The sequence below is a fragment of the Sinocyclocheilus grahami genome, unplaced genomic scaffold (assembly GCF_001515645.1).
Source record: "Sinocyclocheilus grahami isolate Dianchi unplaced genomic scaffold, SAMN03320097.WGS_v1.1 scaffold106.1, whole genome shotgun sequence".
NCBI classification, from domain to species: domain Eukaryota; kingdom Metazoa; phylum Chordata; class Actinopteri; order Cypriniformes; family Cyprinidae; genus Sinocyclocheilus; species Sinocyclocheilus grahami.
The window spans coordinates 2,817,386-2,831,849 of NW_015505285.1; the positions used below are offsets into that span (position 1 = coordinate 2,817,386).

The 14,464-nt window shown below is 37.3% G+C and overlaps 2 protein-coding genes across 2 annotated transcripts in view; one reads left to right on the forward strand and one right to left on the reverse strand.

Moving 5' to 3' along the window:
• Positions 1-6,095: 6,095 nt before the first annotated feature.
• Positions 6,096-10,972, reverse strand: nsmce4a (NSE4 homolog A, SMC5-SMC6 complex component). The gene is made up of 11 exons (XM_016276845.1): positions 10,879-10,972; positions 10,114-10,353; positions 9,930-10,010; positions 9,625-9,755; positions 9,041-9,183; positions 7,146-7,245; positions 6,959-7,049; positions 6,771-6,865; positions 6,648-6,696; positions 6,479-6,564; positions 6,096-6,318 (listed from the first exon to the last, which is right to left on the reverse strand). The coding sequence occupies exons 2-11, from the start codon at positions 10,328-10,330 to the stop codon at positions 6,253-6,255; spliced, it is 1,059 nt and encodes a 352-aa protein (XP_016132331.1). The 5' UTR covers positions 10,331-10,353; positions 10,879-10,972; the 3' UTR covers positions 6,096-6,252.
• Positions 10,973-12,668: 1,696 nt separating this feature from the next.
• Positions 12,669-14,464, forward strand: part of LOC107588704 (Hermansky-Pudlak syndrome 6 protein homolog) — a 2,474-nt gene continuing 678 nt past the window's right edge. The window contains exon 1 of the mRNA XM_016276915.1: positions 12,669-14,456. Within this exon, the coding sequence (XP_016132401.1) occupies positions 12,978-14,456 (1,479 nt within the window). The 5' untranslated portion in view covers positions 12,669-12,977. The remainder of the gene's footprint in view (positions 14,457-14,464) is intronic.

Genomic DNA, 14,464 nt, shown 5'->3' on the forward strand with positions numbered 1-14,464 from the left:
AAGTCAAAAGATGGAGATATAAAGTCACAAGTTATATATTATAGAGATATAAAAATGTAATCCCATAATTACAGGCTTCCATAAGAAACAAATGATAGACTAACATGACCTTTATAATCAATATAGCATCTCCAAAAAACAAAACCATCGTGTTAAACAATTATACAGATCATCTTGCTAGGCTATATCAGACTGCTGTGCTTCTGAAGTGTTTGAGTGTCCATGGGACTCTGCTGGGTGATCAGTGCCTGCTCTATATTTTGGCAGGAAGTGCAAACCTGAATACGAAACTTGTTATAAATAGATGCTGTTTCTGTCTGTCACTCGTTATTTAAGTCTTCCCGTCCAGCCATGAGTCATGTGCACCAGTTTCCCTTCAAAACAAACTGTGCCATGTAATAAATACTGCAGGCTTATAAAATGACTTCCATGCAAATAATGTCTGAAGAGTCAAGTTTAGATGATCCCAATTTCTCATGGACCCAGACTGAGACAGACTTTCAGAAACAGCTAATCAATAAGATAAACAAGAGAGTAGACAAATGATGGCACTGCTTTAAACACTGAGTGAATGGAGTGTAATTCCAGCCATTCTTATGTTAGTGTTTTGTTTGTCATCCAACATAAGAACCAAAACACATCTAGACTTTTAGATCTAAATACTGCAGACCCATATCTTCCACTAATAATTAAACATTAGTACCTTCCTTTTAGTGTGGCTAAATCACTTGCAAACATGACTACATGAATGCCTGCTGACATATGAACACTCCTGAAGCGGAACAGGAACATGTCTTCTCTATTCCTGGACTACCAGCTTATCATTGAGAGAGAGAGAAAAAAATAGATTTTTTCACACAGCACAGAATTTGATGTGCTACAATGCTGAATAATATAACCATAAAACAAATTAAATGATATTTTTTTCTCATGAACTTCTGGTAAAAGTAGACTCTTGTAAACCCACACTAACACCTAAAGTGAACCAAATGGAAATCTAAAGAGAAAATCAAAAGGTTTACTAATACTACATTAGTAATGTAAACCATGAGAGTACAATAAATCATCTAATTTGAACTCCTTATGGTCATTGTGTTAACTTCAAAAGCAGTAACAACAAAGTGAAGTCAAACTCACTCACCCAGCTCACAGAGGCAGAAGCAGTGCATTTATCCAAGCTCACAATGCCACACTTAATGTAGAGCTTTAGATTTAGTTCATTGCAGCTACACCGCAGTTAACAAGCTTGTCCCCTCTTGAGACGATTGGCACATTGGGTTGCTCTATCTGCACAGAGTTCAAGCAGGCGAAAAGGGGTAAGCTGACAGGGAGATCATGGGGGGCCGCACTGATTCTGACATGGCAGAGATGACAGAGTCAGCTGGGCGGTGCATGGCCCTTGGTAACACTTGCAAACAAACACAATGCCATAAATTAAGCAGAAAGGATTTTAGCCTTCCCATAACCTCCTTAGCCTGTTAACAGCGCCCCAAAACAATTACACAGCACTTGTCTGTGAGCTGTATACTCCAAAATAGTTTCACATTAAAAGACTGGAAGACCTCAGTCATATCAATGGCCTAATAAAAGATGTTTAATTTTTAACATAGAGCAGTGAATATAGCATTTCTACAATGTAGAAAACTTTTGGGAAATACATTCAGGCTACTTGGTGTCAATAGAATGCTCTATTTACACTGACAGCAATTTTACTGGAGGTCACCAAGTCACTGTACTGTTGATAACTAGTAGGTATTCACATTGCTGGATGCCCAAATAAAAAAGGCAATCAATAGAGTACCCATTAAAATCTATGCAATGAAATCCTTACAGAATTACTTTGGGGAATAAAATGCAACATAAAATAATACTTATTGGAACTTTACAAGAGAAAGAAAGAAAGAAAGGCTCACTTCTATAGTGTAGTAAAGTGCACTAAAAATGTGAAAACATATTTTTCTACCCAATTTACTCACATTAGTGTCACCAAAAGCAGTCAGGTTGATCCAGTTATATTAAATAGCTTTTCTAACTAATACAACTATTTAGTGAAGCACATTTTTACAATATAACTTGAAAAAAGGTTTATAGGGCACAAGAATATGACTTACCAAACCAGTGTTTTCAGCTCTGTCAGGCATCCTGCAAGACCTTTCATTCAATGGCTACTGCAACCGTTCTTGCTAAACTGCCTAGACTGTGATCTTCCCTTCCAATTTCAACTTCAATTCAGGTTTCCTATTGGAAAACCTTACGGCGCATAATACATATATGCATTATTTATGTATTATCCATTGTCTGCTACCTGTTCACCTCACCTGTTTACACTCTTACACACACACCCCATACCATTTCACTTACTCACAAAATAATTATTCTCACCTTTCGCTACATAATACAGAAACCTGACCTTTTAAATGCATCAAGCAAAGTATTTATTGATCACTCAGTGATTTTTTTTTTAAAGCTGACAATCATGCAACACACCCCTTCTCCTCCCTGATACCATTATACAGTATTAAAATATTATATACCTATTATAATAGTGATTAACCAAATATTTCCATCCTTAATGCCCATTAAAACAAGTATAAAATGACTGTATCGCAAAATCACTTCAACTGCATAAACAAGGAATGCAGAATAATACGATTAATAAATAAGCTCTTATTGTCTATGAACAATCAAGGCTGATTTCCTATTCAGTTATGGATATTTATGCATTCACTAGCAGATACTGAATGCACAAATATTAGTTGTTGTCAAGGGAATAAATTAATTTTTTGACTTCCTTATTTAATTCTCTCAAACTATGTCTATTCTCAGCACAATCTAGACTTCATTTGCTTGTTGCCAGTGTCTACTGCCTTTCATTTATCCATGTCTGTCATTCCTTTCCCTGCATCCTTTTCCCTCTCACTGTACAGATATTGTCAGGCATCTTTTTGCACCTCCCCCTCTTTTTTCCCCTTCCATTCCCGTCTCCTTTCATGCTCTTCATCTCCCAAGCTCCGACCACTACAGGCCAGTATGAGAAGACACAGCCAAAAAAACATCCTTTTTCCTTCATATCCCCCTTACGTCAGCCCAGTCCAACACAAATACACTCCCCCATCCCCTTCTTCTGCCTGCACTGACAACCAGCGAACAGCCGGCGATGTCTTCCCACTCGTTCTCATTTTGCCTTTCTGTCTGCAGTGTCTGAGATGCAGTGTTACCTGGCTGCGTGCGACTCCGATGCAGCTTCCCATCCTGTATTCCATGTCCTCCTGAGGAGAGGTGACAGAAGCACTACAAGGCTTGCAAAAATAGTCTCTCCAGGATTGCATCCCCACTACAAAGAAATGGCATCGCTGAGCAATGCAAGCAGGGTGTGAGCAAGTGAGTGCAAGTGTGCGAGGATACCCTCATATGTGTGTGTGAGAGTGTGTGTGAATAAGCCTCATCTACTGCAATGCCCAGGGTATAACTATGACATACATGCTCACTCTCTGTTATATAACAACACAATTATATAAATAGCACAGCCAAGGATTCAAAAAAAGTGTCTTGACATTTTTTCCTCTTTCTTCGTTGGCTTTTGCAGCGATGCTATAAGATGCTGCTCTGCATTGACTTCAGTTTCATGTTCACTCTTTTTCATCAACAATCAATATAAGATATGGATATATTGGTCAATATTGGATATTTAATTGTAGACATTAATTTCTGCCATTTTTTATTTTTATTTTAAATGAAATGTTGCCATCATCTAGTGCTAACTTAAAGTGACAGCACTACATAATGACAACGATTGAACCCTATAGGTTTCTTAAAGCAATAGTTCACTCAAAAATGAAAATTTGCTGAGAATATATTCACCCTCATTCCATCCAAGACGTAGATGATTTTGTATCTTCATCAGAACAAATTTAGTGAAACTTTGGTGAAGCATTATATCACTTGCTCCCAAATTTTCATTTTTGGGTGAACTAATTACTTTTTTTTTTAAAAAAGAGTCATTTCCTATAATAATGAGCCTTTAGGGCAGGGGTGTCAAACTCAGTTCCTGGAGGGCCGGAGCCCTGCACAGTTTAGCTCCAACCCTAATTAAACTTACCTGATCCAGATAATTAAGTCCTTCAGGCTTATTTAAAAACGACATGGTACTTGTGTTGGAACAAAACTCTGCAAGGCTGGAGTTTGACACCCCTGCTATAGGGAATATATTTATTGAGACTTTCTCATGAAAAACATTAAAATTTCTCATCAAATATTCATCTAAAAATGAAGTTATGCATATTTCACACTGTAAATGACAATGCCGAAATGAAGCATGACAACACTGAATAGACATTGATACAATTTATTGATTTTCGTTTTAGCCCATAATTAGTATTTAAGACTAAATAGTATTGAGTTTTAATATCACTCATAACATGAAAATAATTATCAGTACTGGCCTGAATTCCATCCCTAAGGAAAATGAGCTTTCAACAACCTTCACCTACCTCTGAAATAGAAAGCAAAATTCTTACATTTTTCCTTCTCAAATGAACATATACAGATTAGACATGAATTTGTTTTGATGCGTATCTTATTAATTGTATTAACTAAAAATGGACACCAGGAATGATACTGCAGTTCTCTAAAAAAAAATTAAAGGATAAAGTGTTTAATAGAGACAAACTTAACAATACCTCATCTGAGAACATCTGAGGAAATCTGACAATAAATTTGGTAAATGGCAATTAAAAGCTACAAAATAAATAAGATAATTATGTTTATGCTGCCATTTTCTTAAAAGTGAAACAGGATTTCAGCCACAAGAACTTTGCACCACAGTGACCCAAACATTTATGCATAGCGAGACATAAAACAGCACATACCTTGATTAAACAAAGCACACCGACAAGCACAAAAGCTTATAATAAAAATATTTGAACTTAAGATCGAAAAAAATTATATATGAAAATGTTAAACAAAAACAACTGCTGTAAGAAATCAACAAAAACAACAGCTGCCCAATACTACACTAAAATCTCAACTTCAGCCACTGACCTGGATACAGATTTACACCACTACACCCTCCAAAAAGTCCCTGCAGCGTAGAGAAGCGTCTTGTGAACATGAGTGTTACTCAGACAGCAGGCAGATCCCTCCAAAAGGCTTCAGATGTCAGTGGGATCAAACTACAGGGCAGTTAATCCAAGCTTGGAACAATCTGTGTGCATGTGGAAGGCCGCACCACTGCACACATGGACAGCTCTCTATCGCCTCCCTGCATAAGCATTTTACACAGACTTTATATGAACATGTAACAGACAAAGCGCAAGAAAATACAAATATTGCCATATGGCAATATTTATATACTTGACTAGAGGCAGCAGTCAAGAGTATGTGCTCATTAAGAATTTTTAAAGAGTAGTTTTAAATCACATTCACACATATTCAACTTTATTAAAAATAATAATAATAATAAATAATAACGTTATTTCACCACTACGTGGTTGTGTTCAACTGTAATCTGAACATAATTACTGACAGGGAAGTCAGGATATGGCAAATATAGAGGTTCATCTTACTACATACTTTTGTGACCCGATTAATGATTACTATTAAGAAATTGAAACAAAACCCTAAAAACACAACACTATGCACATATTTAATTAATCTGCATTAAGTTTCTTATCTACACACAATCAAAGTTAGGCTTAATAGCTTAGATAGTAAAATGATATTCAAGGAAATTACCTTACCTTGTTAAATTAAGTATAAGCGGACACTCTGTAGTATGAGGGCTGTGCAAATGGAGATTTGACTTGCAAATAGTAGAATTACATAATGGTTTACAAAGCAAACCTGTTTTATGATATATTGATGCCATGTGAGCAGTGAGACACATTTTCAAGCAACCAGACACCGTCTATCATCGTCTATCTATCACACAACTGACCTGCTACTCTGAATATTTCTAATTAAGAGAAAGAGAACAGAGATGTACATCTACAGACAGTGAAGGGTTATGAACCTTGCATGTGTCCATCAAATTAAAATATTTCTTTAGTTACTTGAAATCCAACACTTAATATAATGTTAAGTGCACTTTACATTTATTGTATTAGACACAATTTTATTACACTTTATACAGAATTCAAAGACATCACTCTTAAAATTGAGATCCCAAATATTAAAAAATATATAAAAAGAAGAAAACCGTGTTTATTTTATAAGCATTTTGGCAGTTGTCGCTAACTATCCTCCAACTTAGGTTTACTGAGACAAAACTTCCGGAGCGGGGATCAAAGCTTCCTTAATATCAAAGGCATCGATGATTTCCTGCAAGACACAGATCATAGATACAAGTTATTTAATGTAAAGAACAGACTGTTCCATGCTAAATAAATATGATCTAAATGATGGCAAAGTTGTAAAAAAAATTAGAATCCAGAAAACACTTCTTTCCAACCCCAAACATCTACAGTCTTAATGTGCTCACCCTCCAGCTTTCCTGGTTGATGGAGATGACACATTGATGTCGGACAGCAGCTCCACCAGGCTCTATCTCACCTTCCTCTACTGGAGCTATAATACACCCATAATACATATAATCTCGAAGTACATTCAAACGAACACAATCAAACAGTGACCTGTGGATTCGATCTTACCTATACAAGGAAGCCCATCCGTATCCAAGTACATTCTCACCAGACCATCCTGAGGGAAATATTTCATTCATTATTGTGAGACTTATGTTTAATTTCCAAAGCTGTTGTTGTCTCTTAACTTACCCTTATGAGAAAGGACATGTGGAAGATGTTCTCCACAGTCCGGGAGAAGGAGTTGGGGTCAATGACGAACTCGTAATATGAAATGGGTTCCTCAGCTGTTCCAGAAAAAGTCATTTTTAATGGGTTTTAAAATAGTCTGTTTTGCTTAACTGCGATATGTTATTTTATTTTTATTTTAACATGCTTACAGTCATCAGCAAAGTAACTTTGCAGACATCCAAGAATTCTTTCAACCTCTTTCTCTGTTGCCTCCTGGTGAGATTCTTCCATTTTCTTCAGCTGTGATGACAAGATATTTTCTTAATCTCTTCAAATCAGACAGATTATCAAGAGTATTTGCAGAGACTGTCAGCATTTGCATTATAATGAGCACACCTGGGTTGGCATAACTTGTTTAGCCTCTTTGCTGGGTGCTTTCCTTTGTCTTTCAACTCTCTGCCGTGGCGGAGGAGGCTCTGCCAAAAATGAGCCCAACCTTGAATTAAACAAAAATAGCAAAGGTTGTAAAAGTAAACTGCACAATGCATTCGTAAACTCTCCTTAATGAGGCTGTCAGAATACGTTTTGTTTTTGTAAGCTATAAAACGGCTTAATAGCAATTGTAATCAAACTGATTCGGAGGTTTAGCATTAAGTAAAAGTACGTTTATTTAATAAATATCATGAAAAATTACATTTAATCATTACTCAAGCTTACACTACAGTTCAAAATTTTGGAGTAGTCGAGTTTTTTTTTTTATGTTCCTGAAAAGTTTCTTATGCTCATCAAGACTGCATTCATTTGAAACAGTAACACTGTGAGTTATTATTACAATTTAAAATAACGGCTTTATATTTTATTATTTTTGAAATGTATTCCTGTGATGGCAATGCTGAATTTTCAACAGCCATTTCTCCAGTCTTTAGTGTCACACATGACACTATCCTTCATTAAAAACCATACTAATATGCTGATTTCGTGCTCAGGAAACTTTCATTATTATAAATGTGGGAAAAGTTGTGCTGATTAATATTTTTGTGGAAACTATGATACATTTTTTTCAGGATTCTTCGATAAATAGAAAGTTCAAAAGAACAGCATTTATTTGAAAGAAACTATTTGAAACATTATAAAAGCCTTTACTTTTATCAATTTAATGTGTCCTTGCCGAGACAAACATTTTTGAACATTTCTGAGGGATAACACAATTTTAGCTTTGAACTATTTGAACTACTAATGCCGAGTTCACACTGCACGATTTTAGCCCGATTTTTCACTCGCCGACAGGTTTTACAAAATCATCGACAAATGCCCAAAATCGGAGGCAAATCGGTGCTCATTCACGCGAGTGACAATCACGCAGTGTGAATTATCAAAGACGCGATCTGAGGGAATCGCCCGTGAAATATTTGGCATGCTAAATAACTGGAGCTGTCGGCGATTCACAATCACGCTGTGTGAAATGAGTTCTTACTGAAAAACACACTGGCGATGACCTACAGCCAATGAGAGACCAAGATACAGGGCAGCAGGAAGTTCGGGGAGGAGTTATATGACACGTAGTTTGCGGACCAGTGTTGCCAAATCCGCGATTGCCGCTGGTTGTTTTTTATTTCAGCAGGTTGAAGCGACCCCAATATCTAATATTTAGGCCCTGGAATGTGAATTGTACCAGGAGAACCCCGCCAAAAAAAAATGTATTTTACCCCCCGAATGCAATTTTTACTGGGGGACCCCCTCGAAAGCAATTGGGCTATTTTCAGGCTAGTTTTGAGTAGTAATTGGGTGGGTTTTGTAGAGAAAACCTGGCAACCCTGCACCAGACAGAGCTGTCGGCGATTCTTCCTATTGTAAAGTCATGCAGTGTGTAACCGCCTGTCTCATTCCATCGTGCAGTGTGAACACAGCAACAACTGAATGCTGCCCCAGATAGTCGTTCAGTGTGAAACCAACAGTGATGCGACGTCTTTGAAAATCTCGCAGTGTGAACTCGGCATAACTTTGAGATTCACTTACATCAACAGTTTTAACTGATTCAGAAGTGGGACATACACAAAGACATCCGTTCAATATATCAGTTCATGGGGCAAGAAGGGAATCACAAAACTAGCCTAATAAACTTAATAGCAAAAATAATAGCAAAAAAATCACAAAAAGTTTTGCAATTACCTGCTAAATAATTTCAAGTTGAATGTGAATATCCAATATATCCCCTTGTTTTAAACACTTACCTAATTACCTAATTGCCTTCAGTTTCATTTGCGGACCTGTGTCTACACAGACATACTCACATGTAGTGGAATGAGGGGGCTGTTTTGAAGCAGTACTCAGATCTCTTTGCAAGCCTTTGCCAGGCGCCTTGTGGTAAATATCCCTCCAAGTTCCCATCCTGACCGCTTTCATCCTCCAAACGATTCAGACCCATGAAGGACAACTAGAATGATCAATATGAGAAATCAATCAAGGAGAAAAATCATTTCACAGTGAATCTGAACATCATTTTCTCCTAAATACAAGATCTGGGCTGCGTTTGTCAAAAGCATTCTGAGCTAAGTTGATCGAAGAGACCACTGCTGGCAATGGTTCTATGATCTACTTAAAGGTACACTAAGCAATATTTGAAAATCACTTTTGACCACAGTGTCGGACCGAGTCCCAAAACACACTTGTAGCCAATCATCAGTAAGGGGCGTGTCTAGTAATGAAAGAGAGAAGAGAGCGCTCAATTTGAGTGCACAGGATGGATATTAGCAGATCGACTATAGATAGAGAGAGATGGCAGATATAAAAAAAGAGGAAAATATCAGAGGAACAAATGATACCTCGAATGCTTTTAGGAAATGCAGGTCTGGCCTATCTTTTCACAGTAACATACCAAATGTTCTGCAAATGCAGACGGGTCAAACGCAGAGCCTTCAGCATGTAGCTGGCTAGCCTTTTCCTTCCCCAGATCAGTGGCTAGTACCAGGAGTTGAGCATCTAGTGCTGCTTCACGAGCCTGCCTCACTGAAAGTAGACACAGGCCATAACAAACCAGCAGGAGATGATCATGAAGACATAATACATAGAAAATGAAATGTGTGTGCGCAAAGCTCTGCCAGGCCATGCATCCTACTAATTGACTGAATTGCATTAGTTCTGTAGGTAGGTACCAGAATATGTAGTGTAGAAAAATAATACCATTGGCAAATAGTTTGTTGGCCTCTTCTAAAACATCAGTGAGTTTATTGTTTGCCGGGTTCAGCATGTCCTCACGATTTTCTGTAAACAAAAAAGCATACACACAACAATATACTTACAATACTTTATAACTGAAACCGCAAACAGTATCATTGAAGCCAACTTTAACATTATTAATACTCACGCTGGACTTGATTGATCAGATCCCTGTACTTGCTCCTGATCTCTCTCCTGCGTGTTGGATCATTATCTTCCTCACTAATACCTGAGGGTCCTGCACCAATGTCATCTTCATCACCCATATCACCAGATCTCTCTGGCCTGTTCTGTCCACCCAATCCATTGGATGTTCCTGCTGACTCTTCTTGATTCCCTCTAGACCTTCTCCTCGAATCAGACATCTTCAGTGTTTCTGCTTGATTTTCTATTCAGAGAGACACATATGTCCGAATAACAGTATTACAGAAACTTAAATACCTAGATCTATAAAATCCGATTATGTTGTAACAAACATTGTTTGTGTTCAGGGTTTTAAAAAGTTATGTAGGTTTCACCCAGTATTTAAAGATAACATATAACATAACATAACATAATATAATATAATAAAGCATAAAATGCAGCATAATTGATTAAATTATCGCATAGCACAGTTTCCTGCTAATCACATGGTTAGTAAACAGTATTTTACTGGTACACAAACAGATTTTAGTGAGACTTTTTTTTTTTAAGTTTATTTTCAAAACAATTCCATCCTGTGTGCAAGCAATCCATGAAAATATAACTGTTAAGACATTGTATTTACACAAATATTTCCTGACAGTGATCATATTTGCGATCCACTGCAGCTGACCTACAAACGCGATGAGACATCGGAAAATAAAAACAGAGAATAATTAATAAACACTGATGTACACAAACTAGCTAATTAGAATGTATTTTGAAAACTTACAAACTTCAAAAACTGCAGGGTTCATATCTGTCATTTGCATCAACGATGAAATCTTCTTCTTCTAATAACGTTTCATGGCGGATGGCAAACCAACTTCTGGTGCATTTACCGCCACCAACTGGACTGGAGTGTGGAGCACTAATAAGCAACTAATATATACATATTTATATTTATCTATATTTTATATAAAAAAAAATCAATATTTAAAAAATACAAATAAAATGAAAAATAAAAAAATAAAAAAAACACACATTCCTAAATTCTCCTGACTAATCCTATTTCTTTAATGTATTTAACAATAGCACCATATATTTTACCTTGTTCTGCATGCTCTTTCAAGAGATTTGACAAATTAAATGATTCAACACCCATATTTCTTACTTCTTTAATGAGTTTTAACCTTTCTTTTTCATATTTTTTACATTTTATTAAAACGTGCTCTATTGTTTCTGCCTGATTACAAAAAATACATTGACCTGTTTCATGTTTTCCTATATTAAACAGAGAGTAATTTAATCTAGTATGCCCTATTCGGATGCGAGAAATAATTGTATCTTCTTTCCTATTCCTAAAAATACTTCTTCCATTTCCTACTTGCTGCTGAATATTATACATTTGTCTGCCCTTGCTTTCACAGTTCCATACTTCTTGCCATTTTTTGTTTATGAATTCTTAATTTTCCCTTTAACCTAATTTTTGCTATCATCATTACTGCTTCCCCATAAAGTGCTATGTGCATTAAAACCACACCAAATTATTTTATGATTTCCTAACCCAATAACCTTTTCTAAATCTTTACTTAATCTACGACAAGGATTATAATAATTCATTATTCTGATATTTTGTTTCTCTGCATATACATCTATAACCCCCACTTCATGTTCTTCAATCTCATTAATGACTCTGTATTCTAATTCATTTTTTTATAAAAGTGGCCACCCCACCTCCATTACCTGTCTTTCTATCCTTTCTTACAATATTATATCCTTGCAGAACAAAATTTAAGTTAGGTTTTAACCATGTTTCTTGTACACAAATTATGTTTGGTTTCTTATAACGATGAAATCTTCGCGGGAGTAGAAGGAAGTGTGTTTACTGGCCTCACGTCATTTCCGACGCATTCTATGACTGTAGTATCATAATTGTATTTGATATTATTTTATTTATTAGTTCTTCCCCTGGTTTATATTTTATACTATGTGTACAATATTGTTTAAGCAATAACAATTGCTATTTACGAACTACAACTTTTGTCCGATTTGTCACTCACATAATCTCACATCCTTGTGGTAGTTGTAGTTCTTATTAAGCAACTTGTCAGCAATTTACCTTAAAAACACACACAGTATGTAATCTAAGTTGTTAAACAACCCTGAAAGTGTTGTATGTTAACCAAGGATCATAATTTACCAATACATCGAAAACCATTTTAAAAACACAAAGGACATTTCTAAATGAATCTATGGCGAATTAGCCTCTCTTGTTAGCCTACAAATTGACGTCATGACTGAGCGGTTCAGATGATATATTTTAGGTTTTTCCAGAATAAAAACTCAGTTGCGAGTTTGTATTTTTCAAATAATTATAAATGTATTTAGGTAATTGTTGTGTATTTAGCTGCAAATTTAGGTCAATTGTATTTAGGTAACGTTAGAAGTTGTGTCTGGTTAGAGAACAGAGTAATGAATTAAACCCCTCCTTCCAACAGAGCAAAAAAAAACTAAAAACACCGCATAGGGCGTCTTTCAAAACTCAGTAAGCTGCCTACCTAGACAGGATTTCTGGCAGTCACAGTGGCGAGCGTTGTTGCACAATAATGCCTCAGTGGTTATTGACACACAGCCATTCGAATCCGGAAATTAACAACAAACTCGTGATGTCAGGAGGAGTGGGAGAGAAGCAGACAGCACAGGAGAAAATCACATGTATTTCCTAGGATTTATGAACTGTAGAGATATGACATTGTCATATGATGGAGTTAACGCGTGAAACGAGCACTGGACATGTTTCAGGGAGATTGTGGATGATCGCTGGTCCAAACTGAAAGTGTTTTCACGCGCATCGTGTGCTTCCTATTCCAGATCGACTTTTCAGCAAACATGACGCGACTCGCATTAGAACAAGTGACTGATTTCGGTGATTTCACGAAAGGAAAGGTTCTAAAAGAGTTTTTCAGGCAGGCATACTCCAACATCTCATCTCAAACCTGCCTGTCTGATGTGCGTCTGAGTCCAGATGGACGTCACATTCATGTCATTGTGCGTCAGCCCAAGAGTGGTCTTATGACACATGACAAATATCAGCGACCTCATCTCATGCAATGCCAGAAACACAATGATTTAGTGCTATCTGGAAATGTGCCTGTAGTGGATGTCATTTATATCCCTCAAAGCAAACCAGAAGACGGAGCCTCTGTGCTGGGAGTAATATTTGAGAATGGAAGAGTGGAATTCTGGAAATTCCTAGAGTGCAGATCAGGCTGGCATTTACTCCAGACTGTGGATCTGTGCAACAGCCCTCGTGCTAAAGTCAGTTCTGTGTGCATGTGTCAGAATGTCATTATATGGTGTGAGGAGCGACCACCATCTGAGAACTCCAATAGTGTGTGCAGCAACTTCAGGTTCTGCATCTGCAAAAAGACTATTGAAGTTAATGAGGGAGGTGTCAATTTAGGAAACGTGAAAATTGCATTGCACAATAATCCACGATACACAACCGTCAGTTCTGGGGATTTGGTCTATCTGCTCCCAGACATGAGGGAAAACTCTTCCATGGGTGTTTTGAAAGTGTTTCTTGCATGGTCTCCTGAACATGACAGCTTTAAAGTGCATAGTGCCTGTAGTTGCACACTTATGAAAAGCTCAAGCAAGGAATCTGACTTCAAGAGACTTGTTACAGACTGCATTGGCCTTCTATTCACCATAAATCCTCCTGATATCTGTGGATTCTCTCCAACTGGATGTGGAGACCTCCTGCTCCTTCTCAGCACTGGTTGGGTATGCATTATGAAGAGGGACGGCAGTCTTCACAACATATACAAACTTCCTGATAACTGCCTAAGTGCTAGTGGGTCCCAAAATAGCCTGAATATATATAACGAAATCCTGGCACTAACAATAGGCAGGACCCTCTTCTTAATCGACACCAAATGTGGTCTGGAATTAGAAAGAATAAGCCTGAAAACAGAAGGTCTTCTCTTCATAAACACTTTGGACAGTCACTCTCCACTAATGCTGTCAGAAACCGGGCTGTTTGTGGTCACGCAAAAACCGAAGCCTTCTCCAACACTTTCAGAAGACTCGAGTGCACTCTTAGTTGAGGCTGTCTTTGAGGAGGCATGCAAATACTATCAGCAAAGAAGTCTAAGTAGCACGCAGCTCACGGTGGAGAAGCTCAAAAACGGTGGAATGTTTCAAGCGCCCATATCACTGGCTGCCATCCTCAGGGATTACCTCAGCAACCAGAAGACCAAAACTGGCGAGAAACATTCTACAGGTCAAGAAAGGCTCATGAGCTCACTCGAATCGGAACTCAGGAGTCTTGTTTTGCTGGAGGACATCAAAACATCAGTGGTGAAGGCTTCGGA

Coding starts and splice junctions, on each gene's coding strand:
- nsmce4a (XM_016276845.1), bottom strand. CDS start 10,330: ATGTCTGATTCGAGGAGAAGGTCTAGAGGGAATCAAGAAGAGTCAGCA. Junction 9,184..9,624: donor CTGCATTTGCAGAACATTTG/GTATGTTACTGT, acceptor TGATCATTCTAG/TTGTCCTTCATGGGTCTGAA. Junction 7,050..7,145: donor AACAAGTTATGCCAACCCAG/GTGTGCTCATTA, acceptor TTGTCATCACAG/CTGAAGAAAATGGAAGAATC.